Source organism: Microtus pennsylvanicus, chromosome 22 (assembly GCF_037038515.1).
Source record: "Microtus pennsylvanicus isolate mMicPen1 chromosome 22, mMicPen1.hap1, whole genome shotgun sequence".
Lineage (NCBI taxonomy): Eukaryota > Metazoa > Chordata > Mammalia > Rodentia > Cricetidae > Microtus > Microtus pennsylvanicus.
In genome coordinates, this window is record NC_134600.1 from 3,456,977 (window position 1) to 3,479,709 (window position 22,733).

General features: G+C 47.1%; 1 protein-coding gene across 1 annotated transcript in view; it reads right to left on the reverse strand.

Annotated features, from left to right (window-relative positions):
- Positions 1-1,389: 1,389 nt before the first annotated feature.
- Positions 1,390-22,733, reverse strand: part of Plcl1 (phospholipase C like 1 (inactive)) — a 269,564-nt gene continuing 248,220 nt past the window's right edge. Inside the window, exon 6 of the mRNA XM_075956000.1 lies at positions 1,390-3,104. Within this exon, the coding sequence (XP_075812115.1) occupies positions 2,922-3,104 (183 nt within the window). The 3' untranslated portion in view covers positions 1,390-2,921. The remainder of the gene's footprint in view (positions 3,105-22,733) is intronic.

The window sequence follows — 22,733 nt, forward strand, 5'->3', positions numbered from 1 at the left end:
ACACATACATACATAGTTGAAATGAAATTTTCCCATCTTGCCTGGCAATGATCCAAGAACCAAAGACCATCTAACAAAAGCCCCAACACCAGGTGCGAGAAGAAGCTCTCTTGTGATTTGTTGGTCAGGGCTGCCCAAGAGATTCCCCAAAACACAAGCTGTTTCTATTGGCCGCGGTTGCCCCCACAGAGGTGGAAGGTAAGTACCCATTGGTGAAAACACCATGCACGTCAGACCCAGGGCCCAATACCCCTGAGCTTGGATAGACCTAAACGCCTCCTTCTTCCATGAGGACTAGCTTTCATTGACTAGAAGGAGACATGCAAGCTTCCACAGGAGGGGCTAACCCATCAGTCCTAACCAGCTATGATGCCTATGAGCCACAATGACCACCATAGCATGATTAGAAGCAGCCATCAGCTCTCGACAGGGCTTAATACCCATTCGGCATGAGGGAAAGCAAGCCTGGTCCTGAAAATCTGGCTAAATACCCAGGTAGGGCTAGTGATGTCACAGATCTGGAAGGAGAACCTTCCACTGCCATGTTACTGCCCCAATATAATCCTGGAGCTGCATTCTAAATATTTGTCCTAACACTACAGGTTAGTATGAGATACCAAGGTAAAAGTGGTTTTCTGTATGGCGGTTCAAGGCTATGACGGAGACAGACATTTGTACGCAGTAGAAAACGTGCCGCGTGAGTACCCACAAAGCTTGTGTGCCCCGGTGCTTTTCGGTCTACTCAAAGGCAATACTGCCACAAGGGCATCATCCTCTTGGCAGCTAGAACGTTCCTTCCTGAACTGTGCCCTACTTCCTCACTAGCAGAGGTCCCCAGGGAATGGATAAAAAGGTATTGGCAACAGCTCAAAGAATATCACAGGCACGGAATCGCCAGCATGTTCTCAGGAAGACGGAGACAGATGCTAAGTATGAATGGAGCTTAGGGATGAACGGGATGAACTAGGTTTGATCCCCCAAAGCAAAGCAAAGAAAATATAAGTATTCTGTGTTTTTGCCACCCAACTTTATTACCTGCAAGGCATGGATTGATCCAAACAGGATTGGAGACGCCGAGAAAGGTCCAGCTGGCTGATCCCGTCTCTGTCGGTAGTATTTATCTTTCATGGTACAGAATCACACGGCTCTCCCTCTTATCCCTCTCACGGCAGGCCAAGTGTAACAGACAGCAGAGAGATTCTCTCAGGCGGCCACAGCACTCAGAACTTGGTCCTCAGATGAACCCAGCCACCTCCCCAAGTGCCTGGTTTCAGCCCAGTGAGAGATTTTATCATGACTGGTCTGTGGAAACAGTCTACCTGCTAACATTTTCACGTAACAAGAACTTCGCGTTTTCAATAAATTCACAAGAAAGGAGAACAAAAAAAATCCATGTTTTGATATCTTTACTCTTTCGGCAATGTGCGACAAGAACATAGTAGTATTAAGAAGTCAGAAATAACACAGTAGCTATAGAGGATGTTCATATTTGCAAAATTTCAACAATTATCTTCTCTAGGCTCCCCCAAATTAGCATATTTGTCAATCAAATTAATTAAGAAGCTTTTCAAAATAAAAGCAATGTTTTAAATAAATATATTCTTTCATAACCATAGAACATCTAGTTCTGTTGGTGGTGATGAATGAACATTACATTTAAAAGGTTTATGAAGACATTAGGGTGAAATTATCTAGATATAATTATAAATGTACCCTCATCAGCCACTTCCTTCTTTATGAGTTTCACTGTATGTGTTACGATTATCCCATGCATGCCATTGAATTAGCTATCACATCGTCATAAAGATGATGTCTGACTTACAGAATTTATGTCCGCTCAACATGACAAAAGGATACTGTTTGCACAATGTCTTTATATTTAAATTTAGTACCCGATACTCAATCCAATCCTGGCCAAACACGCGCATCTGCCTGCTTCCATCACAGCGAATGAACGCCGCGCTCCCGCCCGGCAAACCTGGAAATATCACACCTGACTCCATTACTGTCCCTTCACCGGTCCCATCACCGCAGATGCTGGGTGCGTCTCAGAGTCCCGCCTGGTGGCTACCGATTCGCTGTGGTCAGCTTTTCAACCAAAGCCACATGCTTAGTAAACATCTACAGAGACTAAATCCTAAATTCAATTTCATTTAATAAATATTTTAAAGACTTTGCTGAACGAAGAAGTGAGTTCGTCTGCCCAGAATTCTGATTTGAAAATTGATTTATCTGCTTTAATTTCTACTGCCATTTTTTAAAATTGTATTTAAAATCTATAAAACATCCTTGCTTTGATACGTTTGGCTTTCTTCAGTAATAAGCTGTGCTAAAAATCCCCAAATTAATTAAATCTCAAAGACAGAGCTAAAACTAACCAGAGCGATGGGTTACACTAAGTGCTCACTATTATTTTAGATTATCAACTGTCTCCAGATGATCATAAAGAATAACTTACTAAAACCAATACTGCGACAGAATATATTTTAACATAACTTTTCTCTCTCTCTCTTACGCACGCACACACGCACGTGTGCAAGGCAGCCACACATAGGCACAAACACGCATGCACGCATGTGCACATGCGCAGACAGTCACACATAGATATACTCACACACACGCACGTCAGCACGCACGCACGTGCACACACACACGCACGTGCACACACACACGCACGTGCACACAGGCAGCCACACACACGGGTCTACTCACACAGCTCAGCGTTTACAACACCGCTACGATCAATTTCAGCTTAGATAAATTAACTACAGAAAAATGCTGGCACTGTGAAAATATATGTTTATGTACAGCACCCCACGGAGGGCATCATCTCTGTGAACGTCTGAAGAAATGTAAAAACAAAACGAAAAGGCAAGAATGAGACAGCGGAGTCCTTGTGGTGCGCATGCGCCCGGCCTCGGTCACAGCTTCCCATTCTCCTCGCCGCTCTCCTTCTCCTCTATGGCTTCCAGGCTGCGCTTGCCCTTGGCCTCGGGGCCAGCGCCAGGGCCTTTACTCAGGCCACAGGACAAACAGGCCAGCTGGATCTGCTTCATGTTCTCTATAGCCTCGTTCTTGGCATTCTTCAGCAGGTCTCCTTGTCCCTGCAGACAGGTGGACACAGAAAAGAAGAAGGTTAGGGACCGGGCTCGCGCAGCAAGGCTGCTCCCTTTCTTGTCCGGATGCTGATGAAGGATGCAAGAGACCCAGACCTTTGCGCTTCTTTCTCCGGGGTTATATCCGCATTTATTTTCCACCGTGATTGGAGGGATTGGCTCTTGGATTCTAGAATCTCAAACCTAACCCGCCCCCCCAGCTCCCTGCATCGGCTGCTCCTTGGGATTCCTGTAGGGGAGACTTCGTGTGGACACAGAGGGCCCTTGAACCTTCCAACCATAGTCGGAGACTTTGCTCACCTTTAAAGTTCCTGCCTAGTCAGGCCAAGATTTCTAGGAGAAGATGAGGAGAGATGTTCTTCCATAAAACTGAAAAGCAAACTGGCTTGTCAGATTAAACAGCACAAAGCGAAGCATCCCGCGATGGAACGCACACACACACACACACACACACACACACACACACGCACGCACGCACGCACGCACGCACGCACGCACGCAGTCTCGTGCCTGCTGGGCTGGCTTTTAACCGATCGGGTTATCGCTGCCAGCTCCTGTTGGTGTCTTGTGACCTACAGGCATCCCTTCTGTGCGCTTCTGCATACTGAGGGCAATGTTCCCGTCTCATAAGGGACAGACGTTTCTCAAGGCACCGCACGTCCATCAAAATAAAAAGCACAGAGAGGTTTCTAGGACATGCTGGTTGCCATTTGCGTCAATGTGTCAGAAGAAAGCAGGACCTACAGTTTTATTTTTTGAAATGAGTTTATTATTACAGTGTTTAAGTGGATGCCCCCTATCTGCTCAGGGCCTGAAGGGCTACAGAAGTGTGCAGAAGAGGGAGTGTTTCTGTGGTGCACAGATCAAAGAGGAAGTAACCTCCCCCTTCTCCCTTTCCCATAGCAGCGTAGGCAAGCGCGACCCCGGAATGGTGAGGGATGATATGGGAGAGTGTGGGGGCAGTAATGACTGCTGGAGCATTCTATCCAGCTCGGGCTCACTCAGAGAGGGGATAATAGCCTATTAGAGCAAGCAATCTGCGATGAAAGGCAACCTTTCTTTAATTTTATGAATGTCATCTTCTTAACGTGTATAGACTACCTGCTAAGAAAATGCCTTAGAATATTTAATTTCTCAAAATCCGTAAAATTAGTTGCTGATCCTAACCTGTTGTAGAGACGGTTAAGTTCCCCCTCAACCTCTCCTATGAACCGGCTGCCCTGTGAGTACTCTTTGTGTTAAAATGGACTGCCTTCAGTGGCCCAAACCATGGCCTAGGGTTTTAGAAGCAAACTCGGAGGCTGTGGAGATGAAACCTCCGTGTGAGGAGAAGGGAGTCTGAGCGTGGTGAGCTTCCATTCGGGCACAAGGTCACAGCCACCCAAAGTCTTGTCTTTCCCTCCAGGCCCCGTGCCTCTTCCCACACAGTCAGAGACTCATTCCCTGAGGGGAACATATTCACAACATTCCTGGAACTGGATAATTCTCTTAACAGAATGCTGGACAAAGCACCCCTGCCCCCAAGACCCTGAATATTGAAGCCACTTATAAAACCGGTAAAATGCAATTATTAAGTAAAGATAACAGAACACACAAAGGTCCTACTCTGTGCAGGGAATATTCTATTCTGGGCAGAATCATTCAGTTGTCACACACTCCAGGTGACAGATATGTTCATGAACTCCAGATTACCTATTATAAGACAGCGCCAGAGGGACCACCTTTTCCAGAGTCACGCAGCCCCTCGGTGGTGGATCTACAGCTTGTTCAAAGGTCTGTGGTCATCGCCACTACAAGGTACGGCCTCTTTCAAGCACAAATCATACACTCTTCCATTTACACAATCACACAGTGAAGCCACCTGTTCAACGGCTGTCCACGCCACAACAGAGACAGAAGAACATGACCGCCCACAGGGCACTAACAGAATCTACAGAGGAGACGAGGGGCCAGGGATGCAGGATACAGCGAGAAGACCCAGGTGGGGGCCCTGTCAGAGAGCCTCCCACCAACTGCACTGTGGGCTTTTATGTCCTGCGAAGGAACTGAGAATGACTTGGGGCCTTCTTGGCAGCTTGAAGATTGAAGAACCCAGGTTGAAAAGCTGTTTGCAATTTAATGATCACCAATAAACTGCTATAAAATGATCTCAAAAGCAGTTAGGCTCCCCTACGGCCACCATAAATAACTCGCAACTATCTTGCAATAGAGACTTGAGGGGCATACTTAAAATGCACCTGCAAGCGACTGTTTTGCAAGGCTGTGTATATGGATAGCGTTTTTTAAAACTGGAAAAATTCCTTTATAAACACGCTTTATTAATGATGTGACTACATGGGAGATTATTTCCAGTTTTGCTTACAACCCTTTAGGCTCAGGCTCGAAACGATCATCAGACATTTTTAAAGCAAGCTGGCACACTTTGCAGTCACATAAGAGAAAAATGAAGCACACACAGCTATCGGTCTCGGTGGTGCGAATGCCAAACACGCTCTCACGCCCATTCCCACAGCGGCTTATGACACGCATTTTTAATCAGCCCACTGCCAGGGCACCCGTTCTGGGAAGTGGCATCCAAGCCTGAAGGCCAGCCTGTGCCAGCTCTGGTGAACAGAAGCCAGTCTCTCTAGAAAACAATGGCCAGTTGGGGAAAACAGTTTGTACCAGTGGACAAGGACAGACCCACATCATCTCCCGACAGCCCAGGCGATGACAGGCACTGGCAGAAGAAAACAAACAATTATTAAATGACTAGCTAATGAAGCTTGGGTTTCATTGTTTCAAGAAGATAGGATTAGGGTTTCTGTTCTGTGGTTCAAGGAAGCACACACTGACTTTTTCCCTTTGGATCTTCCCATGTGAGACACCAGAGGCAGAAGAGAAATTCAGTTTCTTATTCTAGAAAACTGTACAGAGCTGATGTGTCCTGCTAAGGACCCCCATTCAGGCAAGTCTCTTAGGTGATTTCTCCCATTTGGGGCTCAGCCATTTCCCCTAACCAGCTGGCTGCGCCTTTCTCCACCCCGTCACAAACAACAACCAGCTCAGACCAGATCTCCTTCCTTCCAACATCTCTGTCCTTGGAGCATCTCCTCCAAACTGTCTCAGGCAAAAGAGTCTTGTAGAATATATAGTTAAGGTACAACCAATGAGGCATTTCAAAGAATGTTTTGATTCTATCCTTTTCAGACAGGGCTTTTGGAGGAAGAAGAGAAAGTGAAGGCTAGAGAATTTATTTTCTTAGTGGCTTATAAATCGAAATGCTTCCTGCTACACTAAAATGATCTGGGATTGTCACGGCATAGAATGCAAAATTAAGGCACCGTTTGACCCCAGAATGCTCAACTTGAGAGAAATGTCAAGCAGCCGCTTCCTCTTCTGTCAGAAAGCTGGTGAGAAGTCACAGCTCAGAGGGGGAAAGGAAGCCACTTTAGTCCAAAGGAGCGTGAGAGCAGCATTGACGGGGACACAGAGAACAGCTGTGAGAGGCTCGCCCCGCTCATCTTCACCCTATTTGGCTTCTGAATATAAGGCTGCACAGCAAGTCCAACATCCTGAGAAAGTGACCGTTGGAAACACGGGCAATCACAACAGATCATTATAAGAAGCTGAAGCTAAAAACTAATGGCAGGTAATGCGTATCGAAAAACAAAATTAGACATTCCTGGTTAAGTACCTTTAACTATACTGATTGCAATTAAAGTACATTGCCTAAAAATAGGGAAATACCCAGCAGCATTTGGACTGTAGACGTGGCTACCGTATCACAGCTTTTCCACTTTGAGTCACTGTAACAACGTTAGTCCTTAGGATGCCTTCCTGCTCTCTCATTCACTAATATAAGGTTGGGATTCACAAGCGGATGAGTGTCAGTAAAATTCTATCAGGACACGGTAGCCAAGATGACTTGAAAACTGAGTATTCTAAGCATGACGTCACGTGTCTTTAATCTCATGATACTGCATGCATCGAGGTAACCGGAATTCTAAATATAAATCCTCAGTTAGTCTGTGTTTCGTAATCTTTCAGAGGATACTTAGGAATTTTGTTTTTCCTACCTCTCTTAGCAAAAATCAGTCTACTCTAGTGTTTGAGGATAGCTTCAGCTGCAATCTGGCAGAGTCGCTATCCGAAGGCATGCATGGCTCGCCCACGCCCCCTTTCCCATGAACTGCACCTCCCTTGCGGTGCCAGTTCACGAGCGCAAAGGAAGACGGGGTGTCCAGTGCCTCTGCCACATGGGAAGGAAATGTGCAGGCTGTCCCAGAGTGCACCACAAATATGTAAAGCAGCCAACGAGAACTCTGGGAATGGAAAGACCCTTCCACGTACACAGCCACACAATGAAGCTATCTCTACGCTGTGTGGGTTTGTGATTGCAATGGTCGTGTTGTGCCTGGATGACAGCATTTTGAAATTATTATCTCCATATATCCTAGCTCTCATATTCCTTCTACCCAATATTTCCCAGTGTCCTCTGAATCTTAGCCTATCATTGAGGGCTGAATCCTCAACAACCCTTTATTCTCAGTGTCTTGGATAGAGACAGTCTCCACATTGACTACCATTCACGGAAAAGGAAGACTCACTGGTTAGGGCTGAGAGCAGCTTTTATCTATGGGTGTAAACACAGACAATCAGGGAAAATCGTGTGCTCTGTCGATTTTGTTAAGCAACATTAGCAAGCTCCCCGCTCAGGCCTATGGCCTCCTCATGCATGGGCTGTTGACTGCGTTTGCAGGTTTCCGTACTCCTTGTGGGATTCCGTCTGCAGGTCGGGTCTCAGAGCTTGCGCTCCTCTATTCTGTATGACCACATCATGCCCGGAAGGTGAGTTTTATAATTCACAGGGTTCGCAGCTGGGTGAGACCATTAATGCCTTTTCTCTTCCACCTGCCATTATCGAATCTTCTCGCACTTTGAAAGTTAACTAGAAGAGAGTGTAGCAGGAAGGGAGACCGCTTGCTTGTTTCCCCAGCTGACCAGACTCCCAAAATAATCACATAGAAACTACGTTATTTAAATCACTGCTTGGCCAATCTCTTAAGTGTATTGCTAGCTAGCTCTTACAGCTAGTATTAACCCATTTCCAGTATTTTATATTTTACCACAAGGCTCAAGGCCTATCGACAAGGTTCCAACATGTCTGTCTCTGGCGGCAGCTCCATGGCTTCTCCTGACTCCACCTTCTTCTCCCAGCATTCAGTTTAGTTTTCCCCACCTAGCTCTGTTCTGCCCTGCTCCGCTATAGGCTCAAGACAGTTTCTTTATTAACCAATGGTATTCACAGCATACAGAGGGGAAGCCCACATCAAGAGAGGACATTTCCAGCTCCGGGCCAGTCTGCTCCCTCTGTATCTTACAACTGAGCTGTGTGGTGTCATTAGCAGTGGGGTCTGTCCTCTGGCTCCTGCTAACAACAAGCAGACTGACAGGAGCCTGTACTATCGGGGGACCTCTGAAGTCTCCCTGACCAACACCTCCCACGGGGGAATCCCACCCTGGCACCACTGGGTTATTGATTATTGATTAGTAGCCTGCTGTTGGAGGTCTCCCTTCTATGTTGGCTTCATTGCTTTGGCAAGTGATGCAATGCTTCTTCGTCAATTGTAAGAGTCCCACTTCCTAAAATGTGAGGAAATTATGGGCATATCAGGGCATTATATCATTATATCACTTCTAACATTCCTGCTGCTTCTCGATAAATGTGGTCTGCCCATGACACACACAGTCTTTATGCTGATACTTTCGAATTCTGGCCTTTCTCTCCAATATAGGTATGGAGTTTGGAAGCATTTATCAATGTGTTGAGACAGGGTCTTGGTACAAAGCCCTGCGTGTCCTTGGGTTTGCTGTATAGTCCAGGATAGCCTCAATCTCCCAATCGTTCTTCCTCGGATCCTAGAGTACTGATTGACGCTAGCTAAAGACTCAGGGATTGCTGCTAAGGCGAGGGTTCATTGCTATTTATCAGACGTGATTTCTCCTCGCAGCAGCCAGGAGCCCGAATTACCTCCTCCTGCCCGTGCAAGCCGATTGCCAAAGATGGCAGCTAACATAATTTGAGAGAAACCAGAACCCCAGGAATGATGAACCTTGAAACTTGAAAGCAGTCTGGCAGGCAGCGACACACAGGATTTGGGGAGGACTGGGAATGAGATGTTCCCAAAAGTGAAGCCAGGATTTCAACACTTCTTTGTCTTGGAAAAGACGCATACTGTTTTAAGACGCACCTGCGCTAATGTGGACGCTTTCCTCGGATTCCACAGGATGAGGCACCCTCCCCCACCCCCGAGAGCCTATTATCTTGTCACTTCAAGGCTGTAGAATTGTGCAACACACGGAAGGGCTGCTTGTTCATGGAATAAACATTTTGAAGTGGCCGTTTCTTTTAAAACAGGGGAGAAAGTAAAAATGAACCCAAGCAGTCTGTCCACAAAAGAAGTCGATGGTGAGCTTCGTTGTCTGTGACAGAACTGTTTTCCTTCTGTAGATTTCCTGCCATGGGCTCCTTCGAGGGCGCAGCGTTTGAAAGGCCATCTGTCTGCCACGGGCAATGACTGCAAGCCTAATCCACTGACAGAAAACGTCAACAAAATTGCTTCAACACCAGTGAATAATGGAAAACCTTGAGCGTAACTTGAAAACTCTGAAAAAGCCTTAGGGGTGTCGGGGCCCCCAAGGATCCGTGTCCGGAGAATCCTTGCCACCATTTTGACAAAGGGACCATTGGACATGACAACTGGAAGCAGAGATTCCATCGTATACCTCGTAGAATGGCTAAGATAAAAATCACAAGTGACAGCTCATGCTGGAGAGGATGTGGAGCAAGGAGGATACTCCTCCATCGCTGGAGAGGATATGGAGCAAGGGGAACACTCCTCCATTGCTGGAGAGGATGTGGAACAAGGAGGACACTCCTCCATTGCTGGTGGGAGTGCAAATTTGTACAGTCAGTGTGGGAGTTTCTCAGAAAACCAGGACTCAGTCTACCTCAAGACCAAACTATACTGCTCTTAGTCATATACCCAAAGGATGCTCAATCATACCACAAGGACGCTTGTTCAGCTATGTGCACAGCAGCTTTATTTGTCACAGCCAGAGCCTGGAAACAACCCAGATGCCCCTCAACTGAAGAATGGATAAAGGAAATGTGGTCCATTTACACGATGGAGCGTTACTCAGATGTTAAAAACAAGGACACCCGGAAACCTGAAGGCAAATGGATGGAAGTAGAAAATCTATCCTGAGTGAGGTAACTCGGACCGAGAAAGACACACATGGCATGTACTCAGTCATAAGTGAATATTAACTGCACAATAAAAGATAATTGTGCACAGAGCAAAGACCCAGAGAGACTAGGTAACAAGAAGGATTCCTAGGGCCACTCCTGGGTCTCCCTGGGGAGGGGAAATAGAAGAGATTTCGTGAGTGGACTGAGGGCAGGTGGGGATGGGAACTTCAATGAAAAGGCTTTGGGGGGATGGAGGGGGAGAATACTGAAGAGACGACTGGAAATGGGGGGACATTTTAGGGTCAGGTGAAAACCTAGGGCTAGGGAATCCCCCAGGAATCCACAAGGATGATCCCAGCTAAGACTCCTAGCAACAGTGGATATGTAGCCTGAAGTAGCCATCTTCTGATGACGAAAACCTCAAGTGGAGGGAGTGGAAAGCCAACCCAGGCACAGAACCTTCCACATACAGCATGTCCTACCTATGGGATGTGCTGGGGTAAGGGTGGCCTAGAGATTAGGGGAGTGCCCAACCAATCTAGCCTAAAACCCATGCCAGGAGAGTAAGTCCACCCGTGTGTCTGCCTGGAGTACCAGGCTGGATGACCCAGAGAGCTAGGATAGAACCAAACAAGACTAGAGGGGAAAACGTCAATGTAATGATGGCTGAAGGCATTCTGCTGTGCCCATAGATTGATGCTTAGCTCAAGGGTCCTCAGAGATGCTTCATCCAGCAACTGCGCTCGATGCAAACTGGTATCACATGTCTGTGTATGTTGAATGTTTTCAACCCTACCCAACCCCATCCAAACGTGGGAAGTCCAGGAAATTTCCTTTCCAGTTGCTCATTCAGAGTCATGCGGGTTTGATAACTCCTCTCTCCCGCCATGTGTTTTACCACTCTGCATTTCTCTACACAACTGCGGTATTTTTCCTGCTGTGGGACAATTCTGCATTTTGTCAATTATGTTTTAAATAAATGCTGACTGGCCAGCAGCTAGGCAGGAAGTTATAAGAGTTAATAAGAAGCCTGAGCTAACGGGCCAATCAGTTTATGATTAATGTAGACCTCTGTGTGACTTCTTTGGGACTTCATGACTGAGGGAACCAGGCAGGACAGGAAACCCCAACAACATTTCCCTAATTGGTACTAAGGAGTAGATCTCTATATTCATCCAGTGCCGGCATCTGCTCTACAGCATCCACTGAACTGGCCTAAACGAGGACTTTCAAGCTGTTATTTTTAAACCCAGAGCCCAAATCAAAGTTCACATATTACTGACACCTTTGAAGGGAATGTCTTCATCCTGTGGACTTGGCAAAAGCAGAAGGGCCAGACGCAGTCATGGGAAACAGCAAGGTCACAGCTGAGCCCTCTCTCTGAGGGGACCTACGTCTCCCTGGCCTCGCTCCTGCTGACTCTCTGGAACGCTACTGCTAGCTTGTGTGTAGGTGTCAAAACATTTCTCCCAAATGTCAAATACCGTCATTCTTACCTGTTTTTATTTTTAAATCAACTTTATAAACATATATGCCTGGAGGGGAAAAAAAAACACCATGCATTCATAAAACCTCCTCAGTTTCGTGTCGTGCCAACGCCTCCCTAATCCTAATCCTTTCTATCTGGGCCTCGGATATCTTCCCAGAATAGAAGACTGTGAAAACGGAGCTAGCAGCAAGCACCGGGGAAGGATGCTCACACTCTACTCTTTAATATGGCAGCAGCTGATACTCTGTAGAATTTGGACATATGAACTAAGAAAACAAAGCAAAAGATCAGAGAAGCTTTCAGTGACCCCTGCTGAAAATTGGGAGCTGTTTCTGACGAGACCTGATGATATTTCCTGTAGCCATAGATCAACAATCAACAAGGCAACCCTGACCTCTTCTTCCACCGCTTCGGCATGCTTGTGAGCCCCGATGCTAAGGATGTTTGAAAAAGCCATATGAAGCCGTACAATCTTATATTTACCTAAAGCTACATATAATATGCATAAGTGTTTACATATATAGTTTTTATATATATGCAAATATATATGCTTATAGTTTAAATGAAGTTATGTCACTTGGGGCATGGGGCTCCCCTCAAAAGCCACAGACCCTCTAATAAAACTCCAGTACTGAACACGAGAATCCTCTGTTCGAGTGTTTGCCCAGGGAGGCCAAGAAACTCCCAAAGCAATATCAGCAGTAGCTGTTGCTCTTGGCGCCTCCCAGAAGACCCTGTTGCTGAAGAAACCCCAGAGTTTCGACACGGGATTCAGAGGAAGTAAGCTGAAAGCAACAGAAAGTCCCTCCGTGAGGACTAGCCTTCTCAGGCTTAAAAAGTGCTGTAAGCTGCCAAGGGGGGAAAGAATCTCACAACCCTACCCAGCTGTGGTGCCTGTGAATCACAACCGTCAGCATAGCATAGCAAGGGCAGTAGCCGGGTACTGTTATCTTGGCAGTGACCAACAACTGTTTAATTGGGTCTGAGGCCTCCTCAGATAGGAGGGAAATCAGGTCTGGCTTCAAATCTAGCCAACCACCCTTGGCTGGGAAGGTCACAGAGGTCACACAGATTTCAAAAGAGAACCTACTATGGAGGCTTTCCTAACCCAGTATAAGGCTGAACTGTGTTCTAAATACTACCCACAGTTAAGGGCCCCTCCCAGCCCTCATCAATGAACACTCTTTTCTCAGCAGACAGAGACCATTACTAAAAGTCACAGCTAGTCGAAATGCAGGGAAGCACTGACTGGAGTAGCCGACTCCAATGGAAACGTCTACAATGTATCGCCTACCCTGAAGGCTGGGGGAACACGGAGGAATGGGGGCGGAAAGACTGTAAGAGGCAGAGAGCCAGAACGTTTTGCTACAAGACTGTGTCTTCCGAATTCCGCAGGGAAGCGCAGCTCGTGAAATCTCAGCAGTATGGCTGCCTAAACAAGATCTAAACAATTGCAACAGCAGTTGACGTCCCAGGGTAGGATGCCCCACCCCTAGATAAAGAGCTGCCCTCAATTAAGAACTGCTGAGAAAGGGAGAATTAGTCTTTTCCGGAGATGTGTCCCCTAAATAGTGGCACTAATCTAAACTCAAGTCAACAATACTAAGCAGACGCAGCAGGTTGCATTTATAGATTTGGTTGCATGAACATCTGAATCTGTATGCAAAAATGATAAAGAATAAGAGGTCATGAATTTGAAAGGGGATATGTGGGTTAACATGGGAGGCACTGGGGGGGGGGAAGAAAGGGGAAAAATCATGTAATTCCGTTTTAATTTTAAAAAAGTTGACAACACAAACTGGCCTTGATCTGGGACCGAACTGAGGGGAGGAGGGTGGAGGACAGGGTGGGCTTCTAGGGAGTATAAATACTTGCACGTGTGCGCACTGTGCAGGCGTGTCTCTCAAGTATCTGGTTAAACTGGCACCCAGCGAACCCTAAGGGTTCTCTAGTCTCCCCTGTGCTGGGATTATCAGTGCCCACAGCTGGGCCTGGCTTTTTACAGATCTCATGCGCTTTCCTGGCTGAGCCATCTCCCCAGCTCCAAGACACACTCTTGAGGCTCTGCGGACAGCCAGATCACATTCCCATGGCCTGGACAAACAGGATCAGGGTTCCGTGCAGCTAGGGTAGAACCTGGAAGAGATGCCAAGGGAAGGAACTGGAAGGGATGGGGGAAGGAGGGCCACAGGCTTGTACAGGAAAACTCTGGGATCTGTACGGAGGGCTGGAAGAGTCAGTGGTCATGGCCATTTTGATGTCTAGAAAAGTCGGCCCATGTGCCATGCTATAAAAGAGGCAGGAACACATAAGAAAGAGGAGGGTTAACAAATACATGATAAAGAAAGACAATCCACAACGGTGGGGGCTAAAAGAAGAGTCAGGTCTTACAGGGATGACCAGGAGGCTGGTCCAACATGTTGAACCTGGATCAGAAAAGATCTCCCTCAGGAAATCCCAGTTTCCTGCCCGGGGTTAATTCAGGGTTTGTCAGTTCATCCAGGTAGGAATCTCACGAGGGGGAGTGCGAAATTGGCTGGCTTGAGTTCATTGGGTGGGTGGGTGGGTGGGTGGGGGACTATGAAGTGTGGGTGCGAGTGGAGAACATCCAAAGATAAGCAGAGACACCCCAGCAACAGAAGCATGTGAGCCGACCGCACAGAGAGGAATCAAAGCCATCTGTACAGACTGTTACCGTCCAGAGAGAGAGAGAGAGAGCAAAGAGGGGGTCGAGAACCCACCTCCAACCCAGAGAAACTCCAGCCTGTAACAGGAGGCAAGAGTGACGGAGACCTGCAAAGGCTTCTGGGAGAAGAGCCAGAGATGCGGTGCGCTAAGGAGACAGGCGCCTGGAACCGCAATGAGAACAAGGCTGATGCTCCCGAGAGTCATGAGAAAAGCCGCGAGGTCTTCACGGTTTTTCACCAGGAGGTTCTGGTGACCTTGGAGAGAATGATTTAATGGAGCGTCGGGGGAGAAAACGGATAAAAGTTGGCGGAGAATGAGTGGGAAGTAAGGGAGGATGCAGCGCGAGTTAAGGAGTTTGGGCGTGGGCGAGGACGGAGAGGAAGAGCGCTGGATGGGCCAAATTCATTTCTAGTTGCTTTTTATATGTATAAGAAACGCACGTATAAATTCAGTTAAGCTGAACAATGAGTAACTAAACAATGAACTGCGGAAGGAAAAAGGCAAACGTGTGAAACGGAATAGAGACAGGCTTGAATGTTATTTCTCAAGCTTGATGTATCCCAGTATCCTAACGTTTGTTTTCCCCTTATTTCAGAGACCCGTATTTGTGTCTAGTGGAAAATCTAATCAAGACATAAAAATATGAGTCACGTTTATTTGCATCTACATCAGTCTACCCAAAGTTAAAAGTGGAGATTTGCTACTCTCCAATGCCCGGCTAGCGCTGTACAGTGGGAAATTCTCACATCGTCCAGCAGGGGGCACCCCTGCTTTGGGCTTGAGTAGAAAGTGCATCTGTCAGCACAGCATTTATGCTCCAGGGATGAGAAGCATCCTTGGGAAGCCATTCGGTTCATTCTGCTCCAGTGTAGAACTGCAAATAAATTCTGATAGCTTCCAAAGTCATCAAACACACTGACAGGCCACTAACCTACAGAAGTCAATACTGCCCTTTTAAGTGAACACGCCGTTCACAGATTTCAGGTGGAAAGCAATCTTAGAGAACCCTGAAACTGTCCACGCACGCGTGAACAACTTTTCCCCCCAATATTAGTTAAAACCAGTTTTCTCATCCACCAGTCAGCTCAGAAAATGGTTCCATGTTGGTCACTTGTTACTAGCACAAAATGAAGGTTAGCAACCCAGGTTTATACACCAAGGGCGAGAACAAGGCCAGCGCACAGTAGCGATGCCAAGGGCGTTTATTAACTGGGCACTCACAATGCCACTCGGACCACTGGGGGACAGAATGAGAGTTCTGTTTAATTTTAATGATGTACTGCACATTTTACTAGGCGCTTGCGGCGAGCATTTCTGCGGGACAGCAGAGAGGGCGCTGGCGCCGGCGTCCAGCGATATTGTGAAGGAAGCCACATCGTTTTCACCTCAGCCTCTTTCCTGTTGGCAACCGCCACGCTACAACTCGATAGCCAACCTTGCTTCACTCTGATAGCTGGCGTCTCCCACAAGAACAAAAGCCACTGCACACACGCACGGTGGCTGCTTCTGTCCTCGCTGTCGCAGTTGCGTCCCAGCAGTTCGCGCAGGGTCATTCCCAAGCAAGGCTCCGCAGCCTTCATTGAGGGGAGAAAATAAAGTACTCGACACTTAATGCATCTTCTGCTCAGCCTGGAGTTTTCAGGGCTACTGCACCCACCTCCAATCTCATTTTCCAACTTCTCAATTCCAGCCCAGAATGGTTGGCTCCTTCGAGACTTGGCCTGTTTATAACTGATACGCTGTCCCTTGCCTGTTACTGGGGCATTTTGCAGGATAAACCTTTTGACGAATATTACCAAGGACTGGCCCCCACGCTAGCTGGCAACGCCAACACTGGGTGAAGTAATAACTGGCAAACCTTGAAGGACACAGGAGCCCACAGTGTAACAACAGGAATGAGAGCACTCGGGGTCATTCTACTGCCTCTGCCGTCCTGTCTGCTCATGTTGAAATCAGGTCGTATGCCGAAGCATCCTCCTTCAGGTAACAACACATTCAAGTTAACTTACTTTTTTTTTTATCCAAAGACCCAGATAAAATGACGGGGTTTTAATTTTTGTCCTGATGGTTTATATTGATAAAATTAATCTTGTCTTTGTCCCTTCTCCTCCTGGATCATCATCTTAATGTACAAATGTTGCCATAGCAAAGGGTCATGGATAGGATGGTTTAGCCAGCATCAAAGAAAGCATCGTCTCACAATTCTGAGGACTTGAAGTAAGTCCTGCATCAGGATGCCTGAGCCTCCCTCCTTCACCTACAAATGTCACCTGGTCTCTCCACACACTGCCTTATACGCCTCTATAAGGCAGCAAGTATTCCAGAGGCTATCATGTCCAGATCGCTCCTTAGAAGGACACACTATATTTGGGGGCCCACTTTATGACCTCAGGGCAATTTAACTACCTCTTTATGGGTCCTAAAAACCAGTTACGATCTGAGACACTTGGAAATGGGACTACAACACAGGAATCTTGGGTGACAGCACCAGCCAACGGCATCATTTCCCTCTCCTCTAACAAGTATTAACTTACTATCTATGTTCAACTACACCAGACTCCTTTGTGTCTAAAGCACGATTGCCTACTTGACCGTGAAGAGCAAGCCCTGCCGGCCCCTCTGAACACGGCACCTACTCTCTGCGTTTGCACATCTCAGAGCTGAGGGGCTTCATCTGATCCCACAGTGCAGCTTTTCCAGTGGGAAAACTGGTCTGCTTTGTCACAGGCTGGGTTGGAAAGGGTCAGGTAGCAGGTGGAAAACCTTGTCAGGCTAGATCAAATCTCCCAGAACCAGACGGCTGGGGGCTCAATCCTGGTCCGGCCATCCTTGACTGGATGAAAATGATGACATTGAGATGAAAGGGTTAATTCTCGATGTGCAGGGAGGATGACCAGTTTGGAGTCTAAGGGAACTCTAGGAAAGGTTGCGTCTCCTCTAACCATTTTCGTGTATTTATGTGTATGTATGGGGAGTGCCGGATAAATATATGAAGAGTAACACTGGTAAATATGCTGATAATTCACAAAGGGGGGAGAAATCCACGGAAACAAGTCACCAGGCATTTAAAAAGATGATGTGAAAACCTTTGACCTTCTCTTATGTTATTAATAATGGGACCTTACTGTAAAAGTCAAAAATGTGAAGAGAATCAGAGTGCTCTTCTCAACCCTCTTATGAGCAACCAATGACAACAGCTTCTAAAATCTCATTCTGCCGGGGCAATTCCTTATATTGTTATAGGTTTATATCCACGTAAGTCAATTCAACAAACATATCGTGCATATCCCTCATTCCTCCGTCTGTAATACGAAAATTGCAGTATGAACATTAGAATTATAAACTAAGAACTAAGGTCAACAAGAAAATCCTTATAAGTTACAGTATGCTTACCCAGGTGCTCTGCGTACAGCAGGGGAAATGGGGCAGGGAGGCAGAACACTCATGATCACTCACTCGGGGAAGACTGTGCAGCCACCCACAGTGACCCCATGAACAGTTGCAGGGGCAGCAGGCAAGAGGCAGCCACAGAGAGAAAAAGAAAATGGAAGCTGGTTTTTGGGTCTGCTGCAAAACCTTAAGACCAGATTACCAGTACAGGGTGTAAGGGAGCTGTTTATAGTCTACAAATACAGAATGCAGTGGGGAGGTCTGAGGGGAGGGTAGTTGAGTTACACAGGCCTGAAAGAAGGAAAGTTCCGGAAAGTGCAGAAACAGATGGATTCCCAGAGATGCAGGCTTTGAGTTGGTGGATGCTAAGGACAGGTTTGACATGGCTGTGTCAAACCGGGATGATGGGCGTCTTGAAAGAGGTTGTTACCAGGCTTCTCAGAGAACAAGGGTTTTACCCTCCCGGTTGCGAGTTCGTCACGTCCTCTGGAGCCCACCTCCGGGCCTCTGGACATTGGTTTTCCCTGCGCTGAAGTTCATCTCTGCAAGCTCACCTTCAGGCCTGCCCCGAAGGAGCTGACTCAGCGTTCTCAAGGGTACAAACCCTGGACCGAGGAGTGACTCAGCAGAACTCGGGGAGGACACTGTGTGAGCCACAGTTATTTTTCCTGAGGGGGAGTGTAGTGTTGGCGGTCTGGAAGCTTCCCAGGAATGCAAGGGAGGTGCTTGTGGAGGTTTGAGTGACACCAAGCAGCTGGCGGGCTGAACTGGGAGGGCAAGGATGCCCCTATGAGGGAACCATCCTGAGGGTCCCGATGCTGCACTGGGGGTGGGCAGGGTAGAGTCCCCTCGGAGCTGGAACTCAGGGCACGTGCACGCAGGCAAGGTGAAGGCACAGAGCCAAAAAAAGGCCTCCTGACGGTGGACAGTCCCACGCCAAGGACGTGAAGGCTTTTCTTCCATTTGAAAGACAAACAGTGAGTCACTGTTCACATCCAAGTATACCTGGATTATTTATGAAGGTGATTTTATTTTCATGTCCTTAAATAAATTCAGAGCCTTTGTTTATTCAGGAGAAGAAGGTCTGTTCTTTGAGGTTTTTTTTTCTTATCAGGACATTTTACTAGACTTGAAGAGAGGACCGAATGTCTTGGGAGTTTCAGCAAAGATTCTAGTTTTCTTCGATTGTAGGGATAGAAATCAAATTCTGTTTGCTTGTCAAATTCACGCGAGGTTAAGATGTAGCTGGACAGCAACTGGAATGCCCTCGTCTGACATCCTTTAGGTCTTTAAGTTTCTCTATTGTGCTTCCGTGTACAAAAACAAACAAACAAACAAATCAGGTCCACAAGGAGACTCACAGGTGCATCTGAACCTTTGTGAAACTGTGGAAGTTCCTTAAGTGTGATCCTCATAAGGAAGAAAGCACCGTATTATACGATAATTACAATGAATGTGAATGAATATTAAAAGCACTCAGAACCTCACAGTAAACAGCAGCCAGAGAGAAAATGTGTAGATCGACAGCTAGGGCATGACTAATAAAAACCCAGAGACAGATACTGGGATTCAATTGGAAGATCAGAAAAGCAAAGCAGCCAGCCATCGGCTCTTAACTTTGCCTCGAACCTAAATGGCGATCCTGTCTCCAGGAAACCTCAGAATGAGACTGAGACTGAGCGCTGTCTCCTCCCATTTTATTTTCCTCTCTAGTGCTGGGATTAAAGGTGTGCCCCCCCCCCCCCCCGCTGCCTGGCCTCTATCGCTGACTAGAGAGGCCGCATTGCACTGATCTTCAGGCAAGCTCTATTTATTAATACACATAACACACCACTACAGGCAGCTCCATAGCAGCTACAGGACGAATGTACACAGCACCATTCACACAGTTCCCATGTGAACGGCACCCCAAGGGCTTACCGAGCAAAACCCACACACGGGGATGCGCGAGTCTGTCCAGCCCCAGGACTGACTGATGGGTGTCATGTTCAGGAAGGGAGATGATACCATAATACAACATGATGACACACATTTCCAACAAGATAATTTTGTGTGTGCTAATGTCTAATTAATTCGTGTTCAGTGGAATTCATGAACTCTCGTGGGACTTGTCAAGAATCACGCTGCAAACAGCGACTGAGCATCCTTGACAAAGAATTCGAAGGAACTGACTTTTCCAGGAGCAGCTGTCCAAACATTAAAGACATTTGAAAACAAAGGACAGTCGCAAGTTCTCAGTCCTTGCTCTCTCTTTCCGACCAGGGAAGAGTCATTCTAACAGAATTATACTTAGTGGGGCGAAACCAGTGCTTTGAAAGTGGTCATTGCTACGTAGAGATCACAGAAGTGATTCGGACTTGCTGCCACAACAGTGATTTAGATGCAAAGAATATGTTTTCCGAAATCGGGAATGAGAATCTTCCCTCTGACGGGGCGCTTAGTTATTGTACTATTTACACAGTCTCTTGTTTGTCCTGAGAACGAGTTTAAACAGCCAAGAGGTCTATGCCTCTATTCTAGCATGGTCACCCCCACTTCCACTCCTCATTGCTTACAATAAGAGGGATCATTGAGGGAGTTCCTGATAAAGAACCAGAGACGCCCCACAAAGCACATATGCTCATGTAACCTGTAGTTCTTCTCAATGGAATCCCTTCTCCCCCAAGCTAAATCGCATTATACATGCAGGAAAGCAGGAAGGAAGCTGCTGCCCATCCCCCTTCTGATTTCAGCTCTGGACACGCCACGTCCAGAGTCAAGAGTCCTGAGTTCACTGACCGCAGTTACTGCTGATACACACTTTCTTTGTAGACAAGAATTCACACGCTGGCTTCGTTTTTAGCAATCCCAGACAGCTGTTCCTTGAATATACCAAGGCTACATACAATAAGCATGAACAAGTCTCCGGCAACATGTATAACAGGAGAATAAGGGCATGGTATGTGAACAGCCATGTTCTCACCAGCAGTCCAGCACCGTGTGATCATCACATGTCTGTACCATTCTTCCAGCATAAATTCAAACTGGGGGAATAAAATACCAGTTTGGTAATGTGCCCCGAAATTCTTGAAACTGTTAACCTTCTTTATCTGTTAATTTTTCTCTCAAGACAAAAAAAACAAAGAAAGAAAGAAAGAAAGAAAGAAAGAAAGAAAGAAAGAAAGAAAGAACAGCCTGATTTACTCAGAGGTTGTGGGGGCGGGGACAAACTTCGAGTAAACCAGACTCCTGTCTCTGACTCCAAGCAACAGGGATTTCTGCTAAAGTTCACACTTTTGCTCCATATAGTTCGTGTCCTGTGACCAAATGCCTGAGCAACAATTAAGATGGTTCGGGCTCGTGACTTCTGACGTCTTAGTCCAGGGACACTGGACACGCGGCCTTGTTGAGTTCAGGCCTTTGGCAGCATAGGGAGCACCAGGAAGGAAGGTGCTCCCACTTCATGGAGAGAGAGGGGAAGAATCAAGGAGAGAGAAAGGAGAGGGGCCAACGTCGATGAAGGAAGCACACAGACTCTCTGCCTCTTAGAGGTGACCCAGCACCTCCCATTGACTCCACAGGCTGACAAGCACATCTGACTCTCTCCTCTGGGGATGCATGGAGAACTACCCTCGACAGCCACAGGTTTTACATGTGTGTGAGAACTATACCGTTTCACACATGTTTAGCAGAAGCAGCTCAACCTTCCAACATGGACGTCGTTTTCCATGGATCAGGAACTCACAGCCGGACCCATGAATCACTTTTGTCCTAGGTGATTCTTGTTGGCTACTAGTAGAACGCGACCCTTGATGAAGGGATGCTGATGAAAGATTGGGGTGGCTATCTTTTTATTAGAGAGAGAATTGTAAAGCTATTTATGAGCTTCCCAACCAGAACACAAGTAACTCAGAAGTCCATCGAGATAGTGTCCTTAAACAAACAAACGCTCAAAAGAGTTCCAGTGTTTTTAGGCCACACAGCTTTGCCCTGGCCAGCTTAACTCAGGAGGGGTCAGTGTGTTGACCTCCTCCGAGATGGTTCTCTGCAGGTACCAAGAACCTATACACACCGCGAGAGCTTGCGGCACGACTGCTTAGTAAACCTTCTACAGAATCATCTCACCAGGCTCAAGCCTACGACTCAGTCGTCATTATTTTGCAGTGGGCTGGTTAGGTTTTTGTCAAACTGACACAAGCTGGGGTCCTATGGGAAGAGAGGGCATCCATCGAGAAAACCCCATCTTGCAAGAAAGCGACCACCTTGTTGTGAAGGAGCTGGGGGAAGGAAACGTTCATTTTGGCTCACAGTTGCGGAGGGATACAGTCTTGCGTGGGTGGGAGGCACGGCATCTGGTAGGGAAAGCATACTGACTGACAGAAGCACGGGGTAGCTGGGCCCCCTGAAGCCAACCCAGGAAGTGGAGACAAGGAAGTTGGACTGGGCTCCAAAACCCCAGGGTCCGCTCCCAGTGACCTACTTCTGCAGAGTCTCCGCTTCCTGATGGTACCAAGACTGCATTCCTAAGCAGCATCCCCGGTTGAGAAGCGTTCCTACACATCGGAACACTTTCCCTTCAGGCCCCCAACATCACCTGACCATCAAGATGCTTGAGGAATATAGGATGGGTGTGTCCTGTCCCAACAGCTGCTACCGCACCAGCCCTAGACCTCTGTGCGTTAATTCCTCCTGCAAAGGAAGTCTTCACAGTGCATTAAATCTAGATTTAGTTTGCTTGGCTGTGGGTACACGTATGTATGCACATGCGTGCGTGTGCATGCGTGCTTGTGCGTGTGTGTGCGCGCGCGTGCGGGTGTGTATGTGTGGCTTTACCTGT